The 25,777-nt window shown below is 43.3% G+C and overlaps 1 protein-coding gene across 1 annotated transcript in view; it reads right to left on the bottom strand.

The window, feature by feature from the left end:
• Positions 1–25,777, bottom strand: part of LOC140205308 (spondin-1-like) — a 346,180-nt gene that overhangs the window by 300,467 nt on the left and 19,936 nt on the right. Inside the window, exons 4-5 of the mRNA XM_072272839.1 lie at positions 14,025–14,098; positions 9,408–9,530 (exon numbers count right to left, since the gene is read on the bottom strand). Of these exons, the coding sequence (XP_072128940.1) occupies positions 9,408–9,530; positions 14,025–14,098 (197 nt within the window). The remainder of the gene's footprint in view (positions 1–9,407; positions 9,531–14,024; positions 14,099–25,777) is intronic.

Raw genomic sequence — 25,777 nt, 5'->3', positions numbered from 1 at the left:
TGAAGGGTCTCGGCCTGATATGACAACTGTTGATTCCTTTCCATAAATGCTGCCTAAGCTGTTGAGTACCTCCAGCATGTTGTGTGTGTGTTGCTCTGGATTTCCAGCATCTGCAAAATCTCTTCTGTTTATGAATAATTCCAGATCTGTTTTAATTTATTGCAGATTTCCAGTGTTTGTTGATTTGTGATTTTCTATTACTGAAGTTGATTTATTTCAATCTTAAATTTGAGTAAACCAAATTAGAAAGACATTAGTTGGCTTTGGTCGATTGCGATCCTAAATTGAAAGCTATGATTAACTTTTAAAACAGCACATTGTTTACAATATCTAAAATTACAGTCCAAGTAAAGGTAATCCAGCTAGTATTAGGACATAGGAAAATAATTATGAACGGAAGGAGCAGTAATCTTAAAACCATAAGACACAGGAGCAGAATTAAGCTATTCTGCCCATCCAGTCTGCTCCACTATAGTTCTCTCAAACCCATTCTCCTGCCTTCTCCTGTTAACCTCTGTTACCCTGACTAATCATAATTGTTATAGTCATAGTCATAGTCATACTTTATTGATCCCGGGGGAAATTGGTTTTCGTTACAGTTGCACCATAAATAATTAAGTAGTAATAAAACCATAAATAGTTAAATAGTAGTATGTAAATTATGCCAGGAAATAAGTCCAGGGCCAGCCTATTGGCTCAGGGGGTCTGACCCTCCAAGGGAGGAGTTGTAAAGTTTGATGGCCACAGGCAGGAATGACTTCCTATGACGCTCTGTGCTGCATCTCGGTGGAATGAGTCTCTGGCTGAATGTACTCCTGTGCCCACCCAGTACATTATGTAGTGGATGGGAGACATTGTCCAAGATGGCATGCAACTTAGACAGCATCCTCTTTTCAGACACCACCGTCAGAGAGTCCAGTTCCATCCCCACAACATCACTGGCCTTACGAATGAGTTTGTTGATTCTGTTGGCATCTGCTACCCTCAGCCTGCTGCCCCAGCACACAACAGCAAACATGATCGCACTGGCCACCACAGACTTGTAGAATATCCTCAGCGTCGTCCGGCAGATGTTAAAGGACCTCAGTCTCCTCAGGAAATAGAGGTGGCTCTATAAATAAATACAGAGCCGAATGAAGTTGCCGAATAAAGTTCAGTGGAGTAGCTGCATGCTGGCATCCTGGTGTGTTCTGCCCTGTCCCTTAACAGCAAACCCAGCAATTATCACAGGCAAAGTGCTCACCACTACTGAGCGTACTTGCAATGAGTGTGGCTTCAGAAACGCAGCATCCCTTATCAAGGACCCCCACCATCCAGGCTGTGCCCTTTGTGTCCTTAAATCACTGCTACCATTGGCAGGAAGTACAGAAAACATCTAAAAGATTGTTCCAAGACAGATAGTCTGGTGGGACAGGCAGACCGGTGGCTTATGAAATCTAAAGCTAAATTTGAGCATTACAATGGTGTAGCTGTTTGTACAATACTATTATAGCTCAGAATGTTCTGCCGAAGGGTTTCAGTCCAAAATATCAACTGTACTTTTTTCCATTGATGCTGCCTGGCCTGCTGAGTTTCTCCAGCATTTTGTGTGTGACGCTCAGCACGTTCAGAGCTCGGAGTTCAATTCCAGCACCACCTGCAAGGAGTTTGTACGTCTCCCCATAGACAATGTGGGTTCCCTTCCACAGTCCAGAGACAGTGGTTAGTAGGTTAATTGATCATTGTAAAAAGGGTTAAATCAGTGGGTTGCTCATTGGGTCAGAAGGTGCTGTTCCATGCTGTATCTCTAAACAAAATAAAATAAAAATGAGAAGTGATCCACTGTGGTAGGAAGAATAAGAGGCAATATAAACCAAAGAACACAATTCTAAAAGGATTTAGAGATCTGGGGCTACCTGTGCATTTCTCACTGAAGTGGCAGAGCAGACTGAGAAAATGGTTGAAGACACATGTGGGATCCTGGATTTTCTGAACAGAGTGTCAAGTCCAAGAGCAAGGAGACACCAGAGACAGCTGATATTGGAAAAGATCAAATTGTTGAAGGAACTCAATGGGTTGGGCAGCATCTGTGAAGGGAAGTGGATAGTCCACATTTCAGATCTGGTCTTAGGGACAGATTTTGACTCAAAACATAGATTCTATAGATTTTGCTTGACCTGTTGACTTCCTCTGGCAGCTTGTATTTTGCAGAAAAATAAAGAACTGATGAATCTTTGTAAATTACTGGTTTGGTCACAGGGTGATGCATTCAATACCACAATTGAGGACAGGTGAAGAGGACAAAGAAGAGGGTTGTCAGAATAAACAGAATAACTTGAGCTATGTTGGAGGGAAGCTAGGGTAATAATGTCGGAGAATGGAAACAGGTCATTCAGCTCAACTGGGTAAGCATTAACAAGATGGGCCGAAAGGCCTGTTTCAGTGATGTATGGCTCTATGTCTATATGACTCTGTGAGTGCTGGAGCAGATAATTAGCAACTTGTAATCAAGGTAACAGCCAGATCTAAACAGGTGTTAAATGACTTTACAATTTTATCTATACATGTTAATCAACTTCAAAGTTCAAAGTCCATTTATTAAGAAAGACTATCACCCAGTTTCACTTACATCCACAGTGATGAAGTATTTTGAGAGGCTGGTGATGAAACAACTCCTGCCTGAGAAGTGACTTAGATCCACTCCGATCTGCCCTTGAACAGAAAATCCTGTAAAAAGTAGTGGATACGGCCCAGTCCATAACGGGTAAAGTCCTCCCCACCACTGAGCGCATCCATGAGAAAAACCATGTTGCAGGAAGGCAGCGAGCACCATCAAGGAACCCCGCCACCTAGGGCATCCTCTCTTCTTGCTGCTGCCATCAGGAAGAAGGTACAGGAGCCTTAGGATTCACACCACCAAGTTCAGAAACAAGCATCGGGTTCCCTCAACCATCAGGCTCTTGAACCAGAGGTAACTTCATTCAACTTCATTGCCCCATCATTGAAATACTCCCAGAACCAATCTACTCACTTTCAAGAACTCTTCATTTCTTGGTCTCAATATTTATTGCTTATTTATTTATCATTATTATTTCTTCTTTTTCTATTTGCGTAGTTTGTTGTCTTCCGCTCTCTGGTTGAATGCCCTAGTTGGGTAGAATTTCAATGAACATGCTATGGCTATACATTGATAGATTTTTTGAACATGCCCACAAAAAAATGGATCTCAGGGTTGTATTTGGTGACATACTCCACATGTGCTTTGATAATACGTAATGCTCAGCTATATCAGCTCGTATTTATCTAGGGGAAACCCCGTCCGCCGCCCAACCTTGTCTCCTGGTTACGTCGGTTGCTGTGCACCTGATACGGCCTCACACATCAATCATCAGCCAGCACATTTTACAAATTACACTTTATAAATCTTACTAGGACTATGAGATTAATAGAGGTACAATACAAAAGGGAATGAAAAAAAAGGCACCAGACCTATCATAGTTCAATTTCTTTGTGCACACAGTTGGAGCTCGGGACCTTCCTTCTTCACCCTGCGATCCACTCCGACCCCCCCGACTCGCAGCTCGGGATCACCCGCAGTGATCGAGCAGAGCACTCCCAGCATGTCCGTCTTCCTCCCGGTCTCTCCACCAACTCCCCACTAAAACCCCCATTTCCCAGCCATATGAGACAGCATATCACCCCAAAAAAAGAATAACATGAACACCCATTGGTTCATTTTCTCCTATCAATAAAATAACCCAAACAAACTGCAGCGAGAGAACCTTCTCAGCATTTACCACAACAAAGAAGCCATTTTAATTAACATACGCAGTAACATAAAAGATTAACATAACAAAGAAGCCATTTTAAATTAGATTAGATTAGATTATGAGGACATGCAGTCCTCTTTTATTGTCATTTAGTAATGCATGCATTAAGAAATGATACAATGTTCCTCCAGAATGATATCACAGAGACACATGACAAACTGACTGAAAACTGACAAAAAACACATAATTATAACAAATAGTTACAACAGTGCAAAGCAATACCGTAATTTGATAAGAACAGACCATGGGCACAGTAAAATCACGGAGTCTCTCAAAAGTCCCATCATCTCACGCAGACGGTGAACCTCCAGCGCCGCAAACTTGCCGATGCAGCATCCTGGAAGCATCCAATCACAGTCCGACTCCGAGTCCATCCGAAAACTCCGAGCCTCCGACCAGCTCTCCAACACTGAGCACCGAGCACCATCTCTGCCAAGCGCTTCGACCCCAGCCCCGGCAACAGGCGAAACGCAAAGCCGAGGATTTGGGGCCTTCGTCTCCGGAGATTCTCGATCGCGCAGCGGCAGTGAAGCGGGCATTTCAGAAGTTACTCCAGATGTTTCTCTGTGCTTCTCATGTCTGTCTCTATGAAATCAGGATTATGCACGGCGTCCTACTTCACAGATATGATATCAATTCGGAACGGCCGCGCGCGCTGTGTTGCACCGCCATCTTCTCCTCCCTCTCTTTTGATTAACATACGCAGTAACATAAAAGAAGAAACCCCTTACAAATAGATTTACTTTGAACTTAAACTTTAACTTATACAACCTTGACATTTGTCTCCTCACAGGTAGCCACAAAACAGAGAAACCAAATAGAACCTATTAAAAAGACCATCAAACACCCAGCGTGCAGAAAAAAACACAGTGTAAATAATAAAAGTAAGCAAATAACATTCAGAACTGAAGTTCATGAAAGTGAGTTCACAGCCACGAAGCCAGTCATCACTACAGCCGATCCAGGAGCCCATTTGTTGCAGGCCACTTGGAATACAGACTAGTGATAAGTTTTATTTGTCACGCGTACATCAAAACATTGAAACATACAGTGAAATGTGTTGTTTGAGTCAACGACCATCGCAGTCAAATGCCATGCTGAGGAGAGCCTGTAAATATTGCCAGACTTCTGGTGCCAACATAGCATGCCGCAACTTACTAACCCTAACGTTCATGTCTTTGGACTGTGGGAGGGTTCTGGAGCATCCGGGGGAAACCCACGTGGTAACATACAAAGTTCTGACAGACAGCAGTGGGAGTTGAACCTGGGTTTGTGGCCCCGTAAAGCATTGCACTATCTGCTACGCTTCCATGACACTCTGGAATGATTTTTAAAGTCAACAGTTATTCTGTAGATTAATTCAAATGTCCTGTGAGAGAATCTGCTGAATCTATTGGAAGGAAACACTGAGGCACTGGAGATGGAGAAAAATAAAAATGTGAAAGGATAAAACAAAAGCTGATCCTATCTGGAGCACATACGGGCTCTTCCCTACCAAGAGGAAATGCTGAGAGGTGACACGACTGACATCTTTGAAATGATGAAAGTGTACAGTAGGGCCATAAGACAAAGAAGCAGAAGTCGGCCATTCGGCCTACTGAGTCTGCTCCTCCATTTTATCATGAGCTGACTCACTCCCCCGCCTTCTCACCATAACCCTTGATGCCCTGGCTACTCAGATACCTATCAATCTCTGCCTTAAATACACCCAATGACTTGGCCTCCACTGCCGCCCGTGGCAGCAAATTCCACAGATTCACCACCCTCTGACTAAAAAAATTTCCTCGCATCTCTGTTCTGAATGGGCGCCCTTCAATCCTTAAGTCATGCCCTCTCGTACTAGACTCCCCCACCATGGGAAACAACTTTGCCACATCCACTCTGTCCATGCCTTTCAACATTCAAAATGTTTCTATAGGACAGATGAAGATGTTTCCACTTGCAAGGAAATCCATAACAAGGGCCATAAATTATGAGATGGTTGCTGATGAATCCCACTGGAGATCAGAAGAAACTGCTTGACTCAGAGAACAAAGAGAAGGTGAACCTTTAGAAGAGAATATTCTAGGATTTAAAAGGACTCAAGAAGAATGTGAGTGCCAAAAGAACAGATGGTAGGCTGATGAAGGGTGAGAGGGGATAGGATGAACAGTGCCATGAATCAGATGGGCAGAACAGCCAATTTCTGTTGTCTAATCCCAACACTAATTTTCTAAACTTTATTAACACTGAGTATCCCCATCAAACAAAATATGTATATGTGTGTATATGTATACATCATCAGGGGAGGGAGTGGGAAGCACCAGAGAGACATTCTGTAATGATCAATAAGCCAATTGTTTAGAATCAAATGACCTTGCCTGGTGTCCCAGGGCTGGGTGTGTCTACACCCGTAGCACCTCCCCCCCCCATGCAAAGCCCTGCCCCTGGCACTCCTTCTCTCTCTCCTGTTCAACATACCTCCTGCAGCACTCCACTACTAAATGCGCCCAATGGCATGCGTCTCAAATAGCATCTGGCAAGTCCAGCTCCTGGCTCTCAAGCGTAGCTTAGCTACTAAGCCCAGTGGAACAGCTTCCACTGACAGGGGAAGGGACAAAGGCAGGTTTCTGGTGCCTTATAACTAGTTGCTTCTAGGGTTCATCAGCTGTAGCTGGCAGCTTACTTCAGAGAAAGAAACTCCGATCTCATATTTCCGCTGCCTTGTGGCTATGCCCATTCATGGGGAAGGCTTCAGCAGTAAACACCAAGGAAATATCTGGAGCTGGAGTCCCAAAGGCAGTCCTACATTGAATTTAACACTGACTGGCAACTCTTCCGACGCTGCTGGTGCCAAACTTTATTGGTCTCTGCTGTTTATTTGAATTCGTCAGCTGTGTGGTGAAGGGGAGCCTGCCACATGGGCAACAGCTTGCTCTCCATAATGTACTGCCCTGGCTTGTGTATCACGTAGACAGCTGGGACGCAACATCCGTAGGCAACCCTGACCAACAGAGGACTACGGATATATACTGTATCTATATGTATATGGTGGATTCTGGTTAATTGGCCATCAGTTAGTCAGCGTAGCCATTTATTTGTGACAACTCTTAAAGAACAAAAACTAATCGAGATATAGCCAAGCAATACACATCAAAGTTGCTAGTGAACGCAGCAGGCCAGGCAGCATCTCTAGAAAGAGGTACAGTCGACATTTCGGGCCGAGACTCTTTACGAGATATAGCCAAGATTCTCTTCGTTTATTTGAGACACAATGCTGTTTAATTGGGACAGGAGAATGTTGCCAAACAGTTTCTAACTAGCATCAGTTGCGTGCCCTTCTATGACCGTAAGACGCTACTTAGAGTGAACAGATTTTAGATAGCGTCAGCCGCATGTTCAAAGTTCAAAGTAAAATTTATTATCAGAGTTCATACGTGTCACCACATAAGACCCTGAGATTCTTTTTCTGCGGGCATAGTTAGCAAATCTATAGAACAGTAACTGTAAACAGCATCTGTGAACTGCAAAGATCAAGAACTGTCAACTGCAACCAAACTGTGCAAATGCAGATATAAATAACGAGCATGAAATAACAAGATAGAAGAATCCTTATATCAGTACAGTTATCCCCTTTTGTTCAAGAGCCTGATGGATGAGGAATAGCAGCTATTCTTCAACCTGGTGGTGTGAGTCCTGAGGCTCTTGTACCTTCTACCTGATGGCAGCAGTGAGAAAAGAGCATGGCTTGGGTGGTGAGGATCTTTGATGATGGATGTTGCTTTTCTACAACAGTGTTTCATGTAGATGTGCTCAATAGTTAGGGTTTTACCATCTTTCGCAGGATTTTTCACTCAAAGGCATTGGTGTTCCCATTCCAGGCCGAATTGCTACTTGTAAGCACACTTTCCACCACACATCTATATAAGTTTGCCAAAGTTTTTGATGACATGCTGAATCTCTGCATGTGCTTGTGTTCAAACAGCTGTGATTTTTGTCACTGATAGTTGCCAAGTAATAAGCCGTAAGACAATTAAAAACTGTTTTCCTCACTGCAGCTTCAAACATTCAGGCTTGGAGATGCCAGGAATGGCCGAGAGTGAAAATTAAAAGATTTCACTACTTCAACTAGTTGGGAACCACAAAGAATTTGAAGGTATCAACAATCATCTTGAATGTTACAATAGAAAGAGGACTTGGAGGATGCAATCATTGAAAGCATTGTCTGAATTTCGGGTTCAGTAATACAAGTACAGTAGTCATAACAACTGGGGTCTTCCTTGGTTGCCTTTGATGTCCATAACTTTCTCTGTGCCTTGTCATGCCTTTCCCTCTCCAGGGAGCATTGCAGAATTGCCTTCCTGGTCATTAGTGCTCACTGTAGCTCTCATACGCCCAGTCTGCTGGAGCTGACCACACCCAAGGGCAGGCATATTCCTATCTGATGGGAGTATGAGACCTGATGGCTCCTCTCACCTGGTTTAGCCTGCGTGTTAAAGCAGTGTACTAGGGTATGGTCGATGTCACATGTAAACAGCTACTCGAAGCCACAGGTAAGGGCAGAGTGTCTGGTGGGACACAAATGTGAGTGAGTTACCCCAGAATGGACGTGACCCTTCCCCAGAGGTGTTGTCACTCCCTGGATACCCCATACACGGCAGCATACACTATATGAATTTCTCCGTTAATAACTATTTGGAACTAATACACAATTTTATAGTAATATTGCAGGCATTCTCATTGTTCTGTATTTCATTTAATTACCTAATATGTTACTCAATTAAACAGTAGTTTGTGTTTTTTATACCTTTTTAACTATTTCCATGAAACTTTGATATCGACTCTGCTCAGCCGTTCTATCATAGATGATTTATTATCCTTCTCAACCACAAACATGGCCGCAAAACCATCGATTCCACCATCCGTACCCTAGTCACTGACGGCCAACCAGTAAAGTGGAGTGATGTTTTCAATTTTCCAGTCTTCTGAAACCTTTCTAGTGAGTCTTGAAATATCATTACTCGTACCTCCGCAATCTCTTCCTCTACCTTCTTCAGAGTCCTGAAGGGTAGTCCATATGGTCCAGGTGATTTATTTACCTTCAGACCTTTCATCTTCCCAAGCACCTTCTCCTTAGTAAAAGCAAATGCACTCACTTCTGACCCCTCACACTCTCAAACTTCTGGAATTCTGCTAGTGTCTTCCACTGTGAAGGCTGATGCAAAAGACTTGTTAAGTTCCTCCACCATTTCTTTGTTTCCCCATTACTACCTCTCCAGCATCACTTTCCAGTAGTCCGATATCCACTCTTGCCTAAATATTGTGTGTGTGTATATTTATATATATTCTTGTAATTTTATGATTTTTGTGTACTGCTCTGTAATTGCAAAGTACTGCTGCCACAAAACAACAAATTTCATAACATATGCCAGTGATTTTAAACCTGATTCTGATTCACTACAACTTAAAGATAGGCTGGATTCATTTGCATTTCAACAGCCTCCTTAAATTGATTTAAGTCTAATCATAAAGACTATTTCACAGTCTATTAAAGCTTGTGATACAGAAGGCATTCACATATGAAGAGAAAAGTTCATAGATATAGATATCATGTCTTACTTGGATAATCTCTGGGATGGGTTTTCTCTGACCAATTTCCATAAAACGTTAACCGGTACTTTGCTGTCCCACAGGCACAGCAGTCCTGGATGGGTCTCTCTGTGGTAAGCTCTTCATTAGGCGCTGGAAGGGAGAAATATATTCAATATTCAAGTTTGTTCAATGTCATTTCCAGTACACAAGTGTAAAGGAGAACAAAATAACTGTTACTCCAGATCTGATGCAATATAAAAAAACACAATAAGATAAAGAACCACCTAGTACTGTGCCCCCTTCCAGCTCTGTTTCCCTCCCTGATAAGCTCAATTATTTCTACGCTCGCTTTGACCGAGGGAACGAGGAGGTCACCCTCAAAGCGGATCTCCCACCTGGTGAACTGCCTCTCTCACTTTCCACCTCCGATGTTTGCGCCCCCCTGAGCAGGGTGAATGTACGGAAGGCAGCTGGTCCGGATGCAATACCTGGCCGTGTGCTCAGAGTCTGTGCAGGGCAGTTGGCCAGGGTCTTCACGGACATTTTCAGTCTGTCCCTGGCTCAGGCAGTTGTCCCCACAAGCTTCAAGATTGTCACCATCGTGCCAGTGCCAAAGCATTCCACTGTCAAAGCAACACTCACAACACGCTGGAGGAACTCAGCAGGTCGGGCAGCATTCCACTGTCACGGGCCTGAATGACTTCCGCCCAGTTGCACTCACCCGCATCATTGCAAAGTGCTTTGAGAGACTGGTTCTATCACACCTGAAATCCTGTCCGCCCACTACCCTGGACCCCCATCTATTTGCCTATCGTACCAACAGGTCTACAGAGGATGTCATCTCCACGGCACTTCACTCTGTCCTGACCCACCTGGACAGCCCCAACTCTTACCTCAGAATGCTGTTCATTGACTTTAGTTCGGCATTCAATACTGTGATCCCCTTCAAGCTGATCGCCAAACTTCGCCAGTTTGGTATCAGCTCATCCCTCTGCAATTGGACCTTGAACTTTCTGACTAACAGATCCCAATCAGTTAAGTTAGACAACCTCTCCTCCTCCATTCTCACCCTGAATACCGGCGTGCCTCAAGGCTGTGTGCTGAGCCCTCTTCTGTACTCCCTTTTCACCTATAACTGCGTTCCTGTACACGGTTCTAACTCCATAATCAAGTTCGTAGATGACACCACAGTGGTTGGCCTGATCAGAGGGGATGACGAGACTGCCTACAGGGATGAGGTCCAGCATCTGGCTGCATGGTGTGCCGACAACAATCTGGCCCTTAACACCCAGAAGACCAAGGAGATTATTGTGGACTTCAGGCATGCTAGGAGCCACACTCATGTCCCCACATCAATAGAGCTGTGGTGGAGCATGTATCAAGCTTCAAATCCCTTGGTGTCCACATTTTCAATGATCTCACCTGGTCCCTGTACTCCTCCACCCTGATCAAAAAGGCGCAACAGCGCCTTTATTTCCTGCGGAGCATCAAGAAAGCTCACCTCTGTCCCAGGATACTGACGGACTTTTACCGCTGTACCATTGAGAGCATACTCACCAACTGCATCTCAGTGGGGTATGGCAATTGTCCCGCATCGGACCGCAACACACTCCAGCGGGTAGTGAAAACTGCCCAGTGGATTATCGGCACCCAATTGCCCACCACTGAGAACACCTACCATAAGCGCTGCCTGGGCAATGAGAAAAGCATTATCAAGGATGCATCTCACCCTAACCATGAACTTTTTACTCTCCTCCCATGCAGTAGGCGCTACAGGAGCCTCCGCTCCCGCACCAGCAGGCTATGGAAGAGCCTCACATCACAGCGCTAAGCAGTATTGCATCCGTATTGGACTGTCTCAGTACTTTTATATTTGTATACTGTAGTACTTCTTTTATTCGCAGTTATTTTGTAAATGATACTATACTTTTGCACTTCTGATCCGATGCCAATTGCATTTCATTGGCTTTGTATCTGTACTCGGCACAATGACAATAAGGTTGAATCTAATCTAATCTAACACAATAATAATAATAATAATAAACACAATAAATATAAATATCTAAAGTAGTTTATATTCATAGATTGATTGTATGTCCATAAAGTGAAGCAAGTGTGTCTGTACAAAAGATGACTGACTGGAAATGATAAATATCAGTTTTATTTATCACATGTACGCATGTCAAAATAACAAAAGATACAGTAAAATTTGGCATATGCGAGAATGGCCAATACAGTCCGAGGACGCGATGGGGGCAGCCCATAAGTTTCACCACGCTTCTGGCACCGACATAGCATGCAGACACCTCACTAACCCTAGCTGATATGTCTTTGGAATGGGGGAGGAAACCAGAGCACCCGGAGGAGATCGACACAGTCATAGGGAGATCGATCAAACTCCTTACGGACAGCAGCAGGAATTGAACCCGGGTGATGTAAGCCACTGAGCTATTGTGCCACACACATGAATGGTAATGGATTGGGGAGTGTATGGAACAGAGGGGCTCAGGAGAACAAGTATGTGGTTCCCCGGAAGTGACATCACCCGTCGATAGGTTGGTGAAGAAGGCTATCAGCATGGTGGCCTTCAACGGAAAGGACACTGATACACAGTAAAAGTTGGCGTGTTATATTGCATTTTTACAAGGCACGGGGTGAGACCACATTTGCAATATTCTGTTCAGCTTTAATCCTCTCTGTAGAAAAGATACCATTAGGATGGAAAGAGTGCAGAAGAGATTTTCAAGGGATGATGCCAGGTCTTGAGAAACTGAGTTATATTGGGACGTTGAGTATATTTATTTATTTATAGATACAACATGGACCAGGCCCTTCTGGCCCAATGAGCCGCACCGCCCAGCTACCCATCTATTTAACTCTAGCCCAATCATAGGATAACTTACAATGACCAATTAAGCTACTAAGCAGTACACCTTTGGACTGTGGGAAGAAACCAGGGCACCCAGAGGAAATCCCACCTGCTCATGGGGAGGATTAAACCCTGAGCTCTAGTCTCAATCTGCAACAAAGTCACGCTAACTGCAATGTGGGAGAAGGCTAGGCCTTTATTCACTGGAGCATCGAGAAAGGGAGATGATCTTTTGAAAGCAAATAAAGTCATGAGGGGCATAGAGAGGTTGAATGCAGAGTCTTTTTCCCAGGGTTGGGAAATCAAAACTGGGGGGGCATTGCTTTAAGGTGGGAGGAGAGAGATTGAATAGGAAACCCGAGGGCAGCCTTTTCACGTGATGGGTGGTCTACCTGTGGAAGAAGCTGCAAAGGACGTGGTTGAGGCAGGCACATTCACAACATTTGGATGTGGCGATATGGTAGCGTAACGGTTAGCATATCGCTCTACAGCACTAGCTGTGAGATCCAATTTCAATTCCCACTGCTGTGTGTATGTTTTCCCTGTGACCATATGGGTTTCCTCCTGGTGCTCCAGTTTCCTCCCACACTCCAAAGATGTGTGGGTTAGGGTTAGTGAGTTGTGGGCATACTACGTTGGTACCAGAAGCGTGGCGACACTTGCCCAGCACAATCCACGCAGATTTGATCTGACGCAAACAGTAATTTCATAGTATATTTCGACGTACATGTGACAAATAAAGCTAATCTTTGAATCATTGATCTTTAAAAGGTACTTGGACAGATAGAAGGATAGGAAATATTGAGGGATATATACCAGAGAGAGACAAATTGGACTAGCCTAGATGGGAATGTTGGTCAACCTGGACCAGCTTAGATGGGAATGTTGGTCAGCCTGGACCAGCTTAGATGGGAATGTTGGTCAGCCTGGAACAGCTTAGATGGGAATGTTGGTCAACCTGGCCCAGCTTAGATGGGAATGTTGGTCAGCCTGGAACAGCTTAGATGGGAATGTTGGTCAGCTTGGACCAGCTTAGATGGGAATGTTGGTCAGCCTGGAACAGCTTAGATGGGAATGTTGGTCAGCCTGGAACAGCTTAGATGGGAATGTTGGTCAGCTTGGACCAGTTGGACCGAAGGGCCTAGTTCTATACTATATGACTCGATGACTCCACTGCCAAGAGCTGGCTTTAAACTATAACAGTCCCAAACCATGATTCATTGTACATCAACACAAGAGCAAACTCAACTCATGGATCAAGGATCAATTTTATTTACCATATACATTTACATGTATTAGGAAATTACTGTGACATGTTGCCAAAACATGCAACAAAAACCAACAACATTCAATCAAATAATTATGTAAAAATAAAATTAGAAGCAAAGATATGGAATAAAATGTTCATAAACACATAAATACCAACGTGCATTTACAATGTAAACAGCATTATAAAAAGAGTTTTAAAACGTTTATAGTGAGGTAATAGATAGAGTGAGGTATGGGAGAGGCACTAACTAGAATGATTGATCAGATTAACAGCCGGGGGGGAAGAAACTTTTAAAATGGTGTGAATTTTTTTCTTTAAACCCTAAAGTGCTTTCCATAATGAGCTTTTGGAAAAGGCAGTTTGCAGGGTGGGTAGTGTCCGCAATGATTATCTGCCGGCTTCTTTGCACTGGACACGTACAAGTTCTGCAGTGATGATAGAAGGCAAAGGACAATTAACAATCTCACTGGGAAAATTAGATGGGGTGTCAGATAATTACACTTACCTTTCTCGCACAGTCTCTTGGTAAGTGCCCCATCATCTTGGAACCAGATCACCCGCTTCTGCACAATGCTTGCTCTGCAAAATGAAACGGTTGATGATTCACTGTCCCTGGAGAGTTTTACGGACAGCACAGTATAATGAGACAAAATTGGAAGAAAGACAATGCTTTGCCTGGGTGATTTTTGACTTCATAAAGCAAACCCCCTGGGTGTGAACTAGGAGTGCAAGGATAAATTTCAATCTATACAAAAGTTCTTTTTTATGTTCTTCAGCTGTTCCATAAGTGCTTCACAACCAGTAAGATACTTTGACATCGGCTAGGGGGAGCTTTATTCTAAGTTGAAATTGGCAAGTTGGGTGGACATAAAGAGCCAATGACATGGTGTCGTGACAATATGACCATAAGAGATAGGAGCAGAATTAGGCCATTCAGTCCATTGAGTTTGCTCTGCCATTCCAGCATGGCTGATCCATTTTCCCTTGACAACAATATTCCCCTCAGTGTCAGCAGAACTAATGAGCTGGTCATTGATTTTAGGAAGGGGTTAATGCACATACTGCTGTTTACATCAATGGCATTGTGGTCAAGAGGGTTCAGTGTTTGAAGTTCTGAGGACTGATTGTCCTGGTCCGACCATTTTGACGTCACAGCCAAGAAAGCTTATCAATGTGTCTAATAGTGCAGGAGGCTAACAAAACTTGGCACGTCCTCTTTGACTCTCACTGATTTTTATCGTGGCACCACAGAAAGCATCCTGTCTGGATATATCAGATTGGTACGGCAACTGTTCTACTACTCTGCCCGTGACCACAGAAAACTGCAGAGAGCCATGGACACAGCTCAGTACATCACAGACACCAGCCTTCCCTCCATGTCTTCACTCCTCAATGCCTCAGTAACATAGATAACTTAATCAAAGAACCCACTCACCCCAGACATTCCCAATTATCCCCCCTTCCATCGGGCAGAACTTAAAGCACATTTCACAAAACGTAGATAGGTAGATAGATAGCTAGACAGAGATTGATAGATATACAAATAGATAGACATAAATAGATATAGATAGATAGATAGATAGATAGATGGATGGATAGATAGATAGACAAACAGACAGATAGCCAGATGGATAGATGGGGCTGGAGAATCAACAATGAAAAGTCAAAGGTTTAAGGTGAGGGAAGAGATTTGATAGCAACATAAGGAGAAATTTGTTCAGGCGCAGAGGGTAGTATGTTAATGGAACAAGAGCTAGAGGAAACGACGGAGGCAGGTACAATAACAACTATTAAAATAATTAAAACTATTAAGAGGAAGAAGGCTAGCAACACCATAAAGGATCCCACTGTCACAATATGCACTGGAAATATTGGAACCCAGGTGTGGAAGAACAACAGACTCTGACGTAGGAACAGCAACAAGGGTTTATTCAGAAGAATTCCAAAAGAACATCAATGACTCAGCTGAGCGACACTACGAGAAGTAATATTCTTAAAACTAGGACCCTGCAATTAGTGCCAGTAGGCTATCCACTTAAATTATACAAGTATCACAGAATCCCCAGGCCTGTGAAAATAAGCTTAACGAACTTCAACAGAAAGCACCAGGAGACCACATTACAAAGAGCAAGTCACTCGAGAAAAACATAAGGAACTCTAAATGATTAATGACTCATGTTAAATACCAATTCACCAATTCCAATGCTATGAAAGCCTTGGAGCCAAGAGCTCTCTGACTCCCTGCTCAGGCCCAAGGAGCTTATTACAGTACCCCCTCCCTATGGCTGGCAGCTGATGGCTCAGGAAGCCCTGAAAACATGTGAGGCACATGGTCCAAGGATAACTCAAGAGAGCTGGGATCACAAGAGAGAATCATGGGGAACGAGAGAGAGAGAGACTTACGGACCTTGAGAGAGACCTGAGAACATTGAGACAGACTTGGGAATCCTCAAGATGCAGAGAACATTGAAAAGACCTTGGAAATGCTGAAAAGTCCTTGGAAACTTTGTAAAGAACTTAGAAACCTTGAAAAGTCCTTGGAAGCCTGAAAAGCCACGGGAAAACTGAGAACCTTGAGAACCTCGGACGCTTACAGTAGCGTGCTTAGACCTGGGAAAAACACTGAGACTTAGAAACTTGAGTCCTTGAAATCATGAAACTGGAAACCTGAGGAAGGATCCTGGACACACCTTGCTGACCATGTTTTACTCTTCACTAGTTCAAGCTACCTGGCTCTCTGTAGATCAGTTTCATTTGTTACATGAAAGTTCCATTTTCGCATTCAGTACCATGACTTTCATCAAGAGGTTAAATATAAGGTCACTTACTCTTGATAGGGTTACTTTGCTAGTGTGGTTGCACACTCCAGCCAGCAATCGACTTTTGGAGCAGGGCTCTTCAGGGTGGCAAACTCAAATTACTGTTTCTGTAGACACTTATGCACTGGAGGGTTTGCTACCATTGGAATAGCTCATCAGAACAGACAGACGGGGATTATGTATTGTATAAGGTTGGTCCACCCCACTGCAGTGGTGGCATGTAAGCTTATTTCAATTATTCTCAATAGTGTGATTTGATATTAACAAAGAAGTACCATTACCTGCAAGGGACAACGTCAGGAAAGGGTAAGTTCTTACCAAATTTACACTATTGACTTGAATGCTGATTTATTTAAGCAAATGAATTTCATTGATAAGCTTGCTTGTTATGCAGACCTGGGTCACGGGACCCTGCAGCTGAGAACCCAGGTACTTATAACTTGAAAAGCTCAGAACAGGGACCAGAGAAAATCAGAATGTAGACTAGAAAAGCTCGGTACATGGAATTGAGAAACTTGGAATGTAGACTGGAGACACTCAGAACATAAAGTTGAGATACTCAGAATGTAGACTTGAGAAGCTTGGAACGTAGACTAGGGCACTCGAAATGTAAACTTGAGAAACTCAAAAATCAGACTGGAGAATAGGTGAAGTTCTCACCTAAAGCTGACCGATGAAAAAACGCCACCGTTCAACTTCCACTTGGTCCATTACTTGGCAGGGTCCTTCTGTCATGATGTGCCCTAGCAATCTTGGAGCCCAAATGCGGAGGGAAGACAGACTCCAGTGTAGAGGCAGTGATGAGAACTTATTCATAAAAGTTCCAGCAGATCATCGGTGGCTCAGCTGAGCGACACCACGAAAAAAGTAACATTCTCAAAACTAGGACACCGCGACTGGCACTAATCAAGCATCCGTTTAACTAACACAAGTAACACAGAATCTCTGAGCCAGTCAAAATAAACTTAACAAGCTAAAACAGAAAGCACCAGAAGAGCACATTATAAAGAACAAGTCGCTCAAAAAAAATGCAAGGAACTCTAAATAATTAACAACTTACTTTGAACAACAATTGACCAATTTGGATGCTCTTAAAAACCTCAGAGTCCAATGATCTCCGGTGCCCCATGCAAGCCTGAAGACCTTATTACACCCATCCACCCTGCTTAAGGATTGTAGGTCCCACTCCCATCAGGGAGCATTCGTGCCAGGACCACCAGATTCAAAAACAGTTACTTTCCCCAAGCAGTAAGGCTGATCAACACCTCCACCCACTAACTCACTCCTCCACACCACTAACCACCACTACTTTATCATTTCCAGTCGATCACCTTAAATACAGACACTCCTGCACCTAGCATCACTTTATGGACTTATAGTCAATCTGTGGTATATGAGTTTATATATTTTTTTATGACTATTTTGTTCTTTTCTGTTTTTACTATTGCCTTTTTTTGTGCTGTATTGGGCCTGGAGTAACAATTTCTTTCTCACTTACACTTGTGTGCTGGAAATGACATTAACCAGTCTTGAATCTTGAAGATATTTTGACAAGTACAGTACATTGTACAGAATTGTGCAAAATGCTTAGGCACATATATATATACTGTAGCTAGGATGCCGATGCCTTTTGCACAGTACAGTAGTTGTCAGCTTGGAGCAGAGAATGAGGTAGTAAATCTGACGGGAGCAAACGATGTTCAGAATGACGAGAGTGGAGCACCATGGGAGAGCTGTGGGACAGGTGGCAGAGAAGGAATGCCAGGGTCAGGGCATGGTGCGGGTGCAGACACACCCACCCCTGAGGCACCAGGCAAGGTAATTTGATTCCAGACAATTGGTTTATTAATCATTACAGTATGTCTCTCTGGTGCTTCCTACTCCCTCCCCTCTCCTTCCACTTTTCCCAACCATGATTCCCCTCTCCCTGCCCCCTTCCCACTCTCAGTCTACAACAGAGACCCATATCAGAATCAGGTTTATCATTACTCACATGTCATGAAGTCTGTTTTCTTTTGTGGCAGCAGTACAGTGCAAATACATAAAATTACTACAGTACTGTGAAAAGTCTTAGGCATCCTAGCTATATACTTTATATGTGCCTAAGACTTTTGCACAGTACTGCAGATAGAAAAGATCTAGGGGAATCTGTGTCAAATGCAGGCAACTGGGACTGGGCTAGATGGGAATCTTGGTTGGCTTGGATCAGTTGAACTAAATGGCCTGTTTATCAGCATAGAACTCACCAACCCTAGTAGCTACATGAATGTGTCGGCTGCAATTGCAGTTGGGGCTAGTTTACAAGACCATAATTGTCTTGAAATGAACAACCCAGTAACTGCTGTAACTAGTAACTCAACAACTGCTGAGTTCCTCCAGCACATTGTTCAACTTCAAGTTTATTGTCATCTGACTGTACATACAGTATATACAACCAAATGAACGAACAACCTTCCAGCCCATGGTGTATCCACAATGCATATATCACATACAGCACATAAACCAAAATATTATCACAAATAAGTTAATAAAATATAATTCAAAATTCATGTAGTGTGCCGCACATATAACTAGTGAACAGTAAACAGTAACTAGTTTCCTGTCCTAGTGATGAAACCTTGGTGGTGGCAGTGTATCCCAGGGGAATGCCACGGAGACCAGGTTAATGGCACTATGCATGGGTCCATGGTGCAGAAGGGAAAGAGAGAGAAGAGGAGAGTGCTAGTGATAGGGGACTCGATAGTCCGAGGAACAGACAGGAACAGGTTGGTATGTTGCCTCCCAGGTGCAATGGTCAGGGACATCTCGGATCACATCCACAGCATTTTGGAGGGGGAGAGAGAGCAGCCAGATGTCATAGTGCACATTGGTACCAATGGCACAGGAAGGAAAAGAAAAGAGGTCCTGAAGAGGGAATTTAGAGCCAAGGCAGAAAGCTGAGAAGTAAGTTCTGGATTGCTACCTGTGCCACGCACCAGTGAGGATGATTTAGCAGAATAATGTGTGGCTGAGAAGCTAGTGCAAGAGTCAGGGCTTCAGGTTCTTGGATCATTGGGATTTCTTCTGGTACAACCTGTACGAAAGTGAAGGGTTGCACCTGAACCTGAGGGGGGCCAATATTCTCACTGGCAGGTTTGTTAGAGCTGTTGGGGAGGGTTTAAACTACTTTGGCACTTTGGCAGGGGTGGGAACTGGAGCAAAGGGACTCAGAATAGGACGGATGGTAAAAAAGCAGCGATAACATGCAGTCAGACTGTCAGGAAGAGCAGGCAGCTGATAGGACAAATGAGTATCCGTGCATTAAGGATGCAGAATCAAAAAGGGTAGCAAATACCATACTCAATGTGTTAGATTTCATTGCACAGAGTATAAGAAATGAGGTGGATGATATTGCTGCACTATTACAGACTGCCAGGTACGATGTTGCGGCCACCACTGAATCATGACTGAAGGGTGGTTCTAGATGAGAGCTAAATATTCAAGGTCACACATTGTGTCGGAGGGATAGGAAGGTAGACAGAGGGGCTGGCATGGTTCTGCTGGTAAAGAATGGCATCAAGTCATTAGAAAGATGCGACATAGGATTGGAAGATGTTGAATCCTTGTGGGTTGAGTTAAGAAACTGCAAGGTTAAAAGGACCCTCATGGCAGTTATATACAGGCCTCCCAACAGTAGCTGGGATGTGGACCACAGATTACAACAGGAAATAGAAAAGGTAAGTCAAAGGGGAAATGTTATGATATCATGGGAGATTTTAACATGTAGGTAGATTGAGAAAATTAGGTTGCTAATGGATCTCAAGAGAGTGAATTTGTTGAATTCCTATAAGATGGCTTTTTAGAGCAGTTTGTCGTTGAGCCTACCAGGGGATCAGCTGTCCTGGATTGAGAGCTATGTAATGAACCAGAGGTGATTAGGGAGCTTAAGGTAAAAGAACCCTTAGGAGGCAGTGATCACAAAATGAAATTTGATAGGGAGAAAATTACAGTGGTATGAGAGAGGAGTTGGCCGAAAGTAAACTGGAAGGCGATGCTGGCAGGGATGACAGCAGAGCAGCAATGGATTGAGTTTCTGGGAAAAATGAGAGAGAATTCAGGATTGATGTATTCCAAAAATAAAGAAATACTCAAATGGCAAAATAGTACAACCGTGGATGACAAGAGAAGTCAAAGCTAATGTAAAAGCAAAAGAGAAGGCATACAACAAAGCAAAAATTAGAGGGAAAATAGAGGATTGGGAAGTTTTTTAAAACTTTCAGAAAGCAACTAAAAGAATCATTAGGAGAGAAAAGATAAAATATGAAAACAACCTAGCAAATATTATCAAGATAGATAGAAAAAGTTTTTTCATGCATATAAAAAGGTAAAAGAGAGATGAGAGTGGATATAGGACCACTAGAAAATGAGGTCAGAGAAATAATAATGGGTCCAAGGGGATTGGCAGATGAATTAAATGAGTATTTTGCATCAGTCTTCACTGTGGAAGATACCAGCAGTATGCCAGATGTTGAAGGGTGTGAGGAAAGAGAAATTACTATCACAAGGGAGAAGGTGCTCAAAAAGTTGAAAAACTTAAAGGTGCATAAATCACCTGGACCAGGGTTCTGAAAGAGGTAGAGATTGTGGAGGCATTAGTAATTATCTTTCAAGTATCATTGAACTCTGGCATGGTTCTGGAGGACTAGAAAATTGCAATGTTACTCCACTCTTTAAGAAAGGAGGGAGCCAGCTGAAAGGAAATTATAGACCAGTTAGCCTGACCTTAGTAGTTGGGAAGACATTGGAGCCAAGTGTTAAGGATGAGGTTATGGAGTACTTGGTGACACAGGACAAGATAGGACAAAGTCAGCACGGCTTCCTTAAGAGAAATTCTTGCCTGACGAACTTGTTAGAATTCTTTGTGGGGATTACAAGTAGGCTAGATAAAGCAGATTCAATGGATGTTGTATATTTGGACTTTCAGAAGGCCTTTGACAAGGTTCCACACATGAGGCTGCTTACCAAGTAATTATCAATTTACAAGCAAATTGTAAATTGCTGAAGGTACTGGTGAGGACTCACCCTGAGTATTATGAACAGTTTTGGGCTCCTTATCTCAGAAAAGACGTGTTGACATTGGAGAGCTTTCAGAGAAGGTTCACAAGGATGATTCAGAGAATGAAAGAGTTATCATATGAGGAATATTTGATGGCTCTGTGTCTGCACACGCTGGAATTTAGAAGGATGGGGGGAGAGCTCATTAAAACGTTTTGAATGGTGAAAGGCCTAGACAGAGTAGATGTGGATGGATGTCTCCCATGGTGGGGCAGTCTAGGACAAGAGGGCACAGTCTTAGGATAGAGGGGCATCCATTTCAGACAGAAATGCACAGAAACTTCTTTAGCCAGAAGGTGGTGAATTTGTGGAATTTGTTACCACAGGCAGCTGTGAAGGCCAAGCTATTGGGTGTATTTAAGGCGGAGATTGATAGGTTCTTGACTGGTCATGGCATCAAAGGTTACAGGGAGAAGGCTGGGGATTGGGGCTGAGGAGAGGGAAATTGAAGGGCGCCCATTCAGAACAGAAATGCAAAGAAATTTTTTTAGTCAGAGGGTGGTGAATCTATGGAATGTGTTGCCATGGGCAGCAGTGGAGGCCAAGTCATTGGATGTATTTAAGGCAGAGATTGATAGGTATCTGTGTAGCCAGGGCATCAAAGGTTATAGTGAGAAGGCGGGGGAGTGGGACTAAATGGGAGAATGGATCAGCTCATGATAAAATGGCGAAGCAGACTCGATGGGCCGAATGGCCGACTTCTGCTCCTTTGTCTTATGGTCTAAAAAAAGAATCGGCTGTGGTTGAATGGTAGAGCAAACTCGATGGGCCAAATGGTCTAATTCTGCTCCTATCCCTTATGGCCTTATGGTCTATTCATTATTCATTTATTTATTTTATTTTATTTGAGATACAGTACAGAATAGGCCCTTCTGGTCTTTCAAGCTGCCCCACCAGCAACCCTTTGTTTAACCGTAGCCTAATCACAGGACAATATACAATGACCAATTAGCCTACCAACTAGTAGGTCTTTGGACAGTGGGAAGAAACCACAGCACCTGGAATAAAATCCACACCTCCCATGGGGGTGAACATACTGATCCTTAAAGATGATGTCGGAATCGAACCCCGAACTCAATGCCCTGAGCTGTAATAGTGCCACGCTAACCGCTAGGCTATTGTGGCACCCAGTCTCACAGCCTGAGGGAAGAAGCTGTAACCCAGTCGGACAGTTCTAGCCTTGATGCTCCTGTGCCTCCTTCCTGACCATATTGGGTCAAAGAGATTGTGGAATGGGTGGTAGGGATACTCAATAAGCTTGTTGCTCGGGATCCTTTGTGTTCAAGATTGCAGAAACTCTTGTGTATATGATAACAACTTGTATAAACTCTAATTCCCAAAGGTTCCATTGATAAATATAGAACAAAGTGTCGACCATGCTCTACAAGTACAGAGATGGGGGAATCTGACAGTAAAGTCATAGGAATGTGCAGCATGCAACATGGACCTTCGGCCCATTGAATCATGCTGACCGTCACTAGTCCCACATTCTCATCCGCTTGCACTGAATCTACCACTCACCCTACAGAGCACAGTAAAAAGCACCAAGAGGACCACAAGGGTCTCCCTCCCCCACTATTTGTGACATATACCGGGAGCGTTCTAGACAAAGGGCTCGAGGCATTGTTGAGTATCCCAATCACCCATCCCACAATCTCTTTGACCCAGTACAGCCAGGAAGGAGATACAGAAGCATCAGGATTCGGACTGCCAGACTGGGTAACAGCTTCTTCCCTCAATCTGTGAGAATAATGAATACCCTGCAACTTGACTCTAGGATAGCGAGCTGTTTACTACACACAATATGCATTTAGAGTTATATTTTATTAACTGATTGTTGGTAATATTTTGTTTTGGTCTGTGGGTTTATCATGCTCTTGAGGAATGTTGTTTCATGTGAGTGCATATATGAACAGTCAGAAGACAATAAACCTGAAATTGAACTTGATCTTGAACCTACCTACAATGGATGATTTGCAGCGGCCAGTTTTTCTTTGGGATGTGGGAGGAACCTCAGCAGAAGCCCACAGAGGTCACAGGAAGGACATGTAATCTCCACACAGACAGCACCCAAGGCGGTGATTGAACCCAGTCTGCTGGTGCCATGAGGCGGAGGCTCTACCCACTGTACCACTGCCCTGCCTTTTCGATGCAACCCATTCTCGTTTTGTCTCATTGTACTAAACTTCCGGAAGAATGGCTCCGAAAAACTAGAACCAAACTTTGCTGCCAGCAAAAACATAATGCCATTTGGTGTTGATGTGGAATCAAGGACTCAACCATGCTCAGCTGATCTATACGATGAGGATTCAGCCTCTCATTAATGCCTTTTGCGAACAGCCCACAAAAACCCAACTGTCCAGTGTCAATAATGTCATCAAGCTGATTGGGCAGCCAAACATAACATTGGACACAAAGATTTTGCTTCCTGAATACTCCTGGGAGAAGCTTATGGATCTTGCACTGCTGATCACGAAAATCACCATGAAATTTTCCTATCACACACCATGTTTTGAAATCACCTATATTTGTTATTTCAATTCATAATTCAAGTCAGAATAACTGATGCCAATATTAAAGAAGGCATTTTTGTTGGTCCACAAATCAAACAGGTCATTAATAACAGGCAGCTGGAAAAACTTCCAGTGGGACAACAGAATATCACATGGAAGGCATTCTAAGATGTTGCTGAAAATTTTCTTGGCAACTACAGAGCATCGAACTACATGCTGCAAGCATACAAAACCATGAAGTGAAACATGTCACTAAAGGTTCATTTTCTGCATTCTCATTTAGACTTCTTCCCTGCAAATCTTGGCAAAAGCAGTGACGAACATGGTGAAAGATTTCACCAGGACTTTGCGGTCATGGAGAAACAGTATCAGGGCAACTGGAATCCATCAATGCTGGCTGACTGTTGTTGACACTTAAGCAAGAAGCTTCAGACACAGAGTACAAAATAAAATCATCAACAAAATATTTTTAGCTTAATTGAACTATTGCAAAGGGTCAGCACTGTTATGCAATTAAAAGCATTATATTGAACAAAAGTTAATTTTTTGTTTCTCCAAATTCCTACATGATGCAAATAGTTTGAAATTATATTTGTGTTCATCTTCAAGTGGTCTCCACCCCTCACAATCTTCCTTCATTCTTTTCCCACACACTCTTCCTCCACTCTTAAAACCATAAGACCACGAGATAATAGGAGCAGAATTAGGCCATTCAACCCATGGAGTCCCCTCCACCATTTAATCATGGCTGCTTAATTATCCGTCTCAACTCAATTCTCCTGACTGCCCCCTATAACTTTGATGCCCTTACCAATTAAAAACCTCAGCTACCCGGTGATTTGGTCTTCACAGCCGTTGTACTGTATTTATACCGTAAATATAATTGTATAAAATTATTGCACTTCATATTTTGATATATTAATGATAAGGAATTATACTAATTGTTCTTAATATTAGAGCTGACAGATTGTTAAGCAGTAATTATGCTTTCAAATTCTTGAAGAGTGCATGCAATAAAGAATAAGGCTTTCAGAGTGTTTAAACTGATTCTTAACCAGCTTAAAATAGCAATAGCAAATGCTGGGAGCAGTTCTGTCTGCAGAACAGTGATGAATCATTATAAAATCTTTGGGATTTTCAGGCAAAAACGTCAAGTGTTAGGTAACCTTCAGGCATCAAGATATCGCTGCGCTGTGGTTTCCATCAACGTCACAGCTCAGACTTAACTCTTTTAAAATTTTATTTTAAGTTTATAGGGATAATTTTTGGTACTGAGAGGGGAGTTAGGGATCAGGTTAGGGTTTAGGGACAGGGATGTGGGAGATTTAGAGGGAAGGCCAGAGATTAAGCCTCCACTCTGTGTTCGAAGCCAACATCCTGGATATGGTCAGATGTCGGCATCTGAACTTGAAGTGTGAAAGCATTAAGCACTGCAACTGTGTAGTACCACAGCAAGGTACTAAAGAACTGGTTGTCAACTTCAGGGTCCTTCTGGTAAGATGGCAGTGCACTCAGATATGGTGGCTTCTATGGGGCCAACCAAGGGTGTTATTGTCTTTTACAATTTTTTTTTGTACAATCGCAAGACCTTGCTGGAAATTAAGAACTTAAAGTACTGCAGGTCTACCCCACCAGCAAGTTGCTTGTTGGCAGAGAAACTGAAGGGGCTGGACTTGATGTGGATTGTGCTGCTGGCTGCGTCAGAGAGCTGTCTGAGTGGGTGCACAAAGGTAGTGAAGTGTGCAGTGCTGCAAGTCCGATTCACCTGGTTATTGGTGAATGGTGGGGATGGGGAACAAGGGAGCTGTGTAGCCTTGGTTGTAGTGAGGACC

Source organism: Mobula birostris, chromosome 11 (genome assembly GCF_030028105.1).
Source record: "Mobula birostris isolate sMobBir1 chromosome 11, sMobBir1.hap1, whole genome shotgun sequence".
NCBI lineage: Eukaryota > Metazoa > Chordata > Chondrichthyes > Myliobatiformes > Myliobatidae > Mobula > Mobula birostris.
This window is presented reverse-complemented; position numbering and strand designations above follow the sequence as displayed.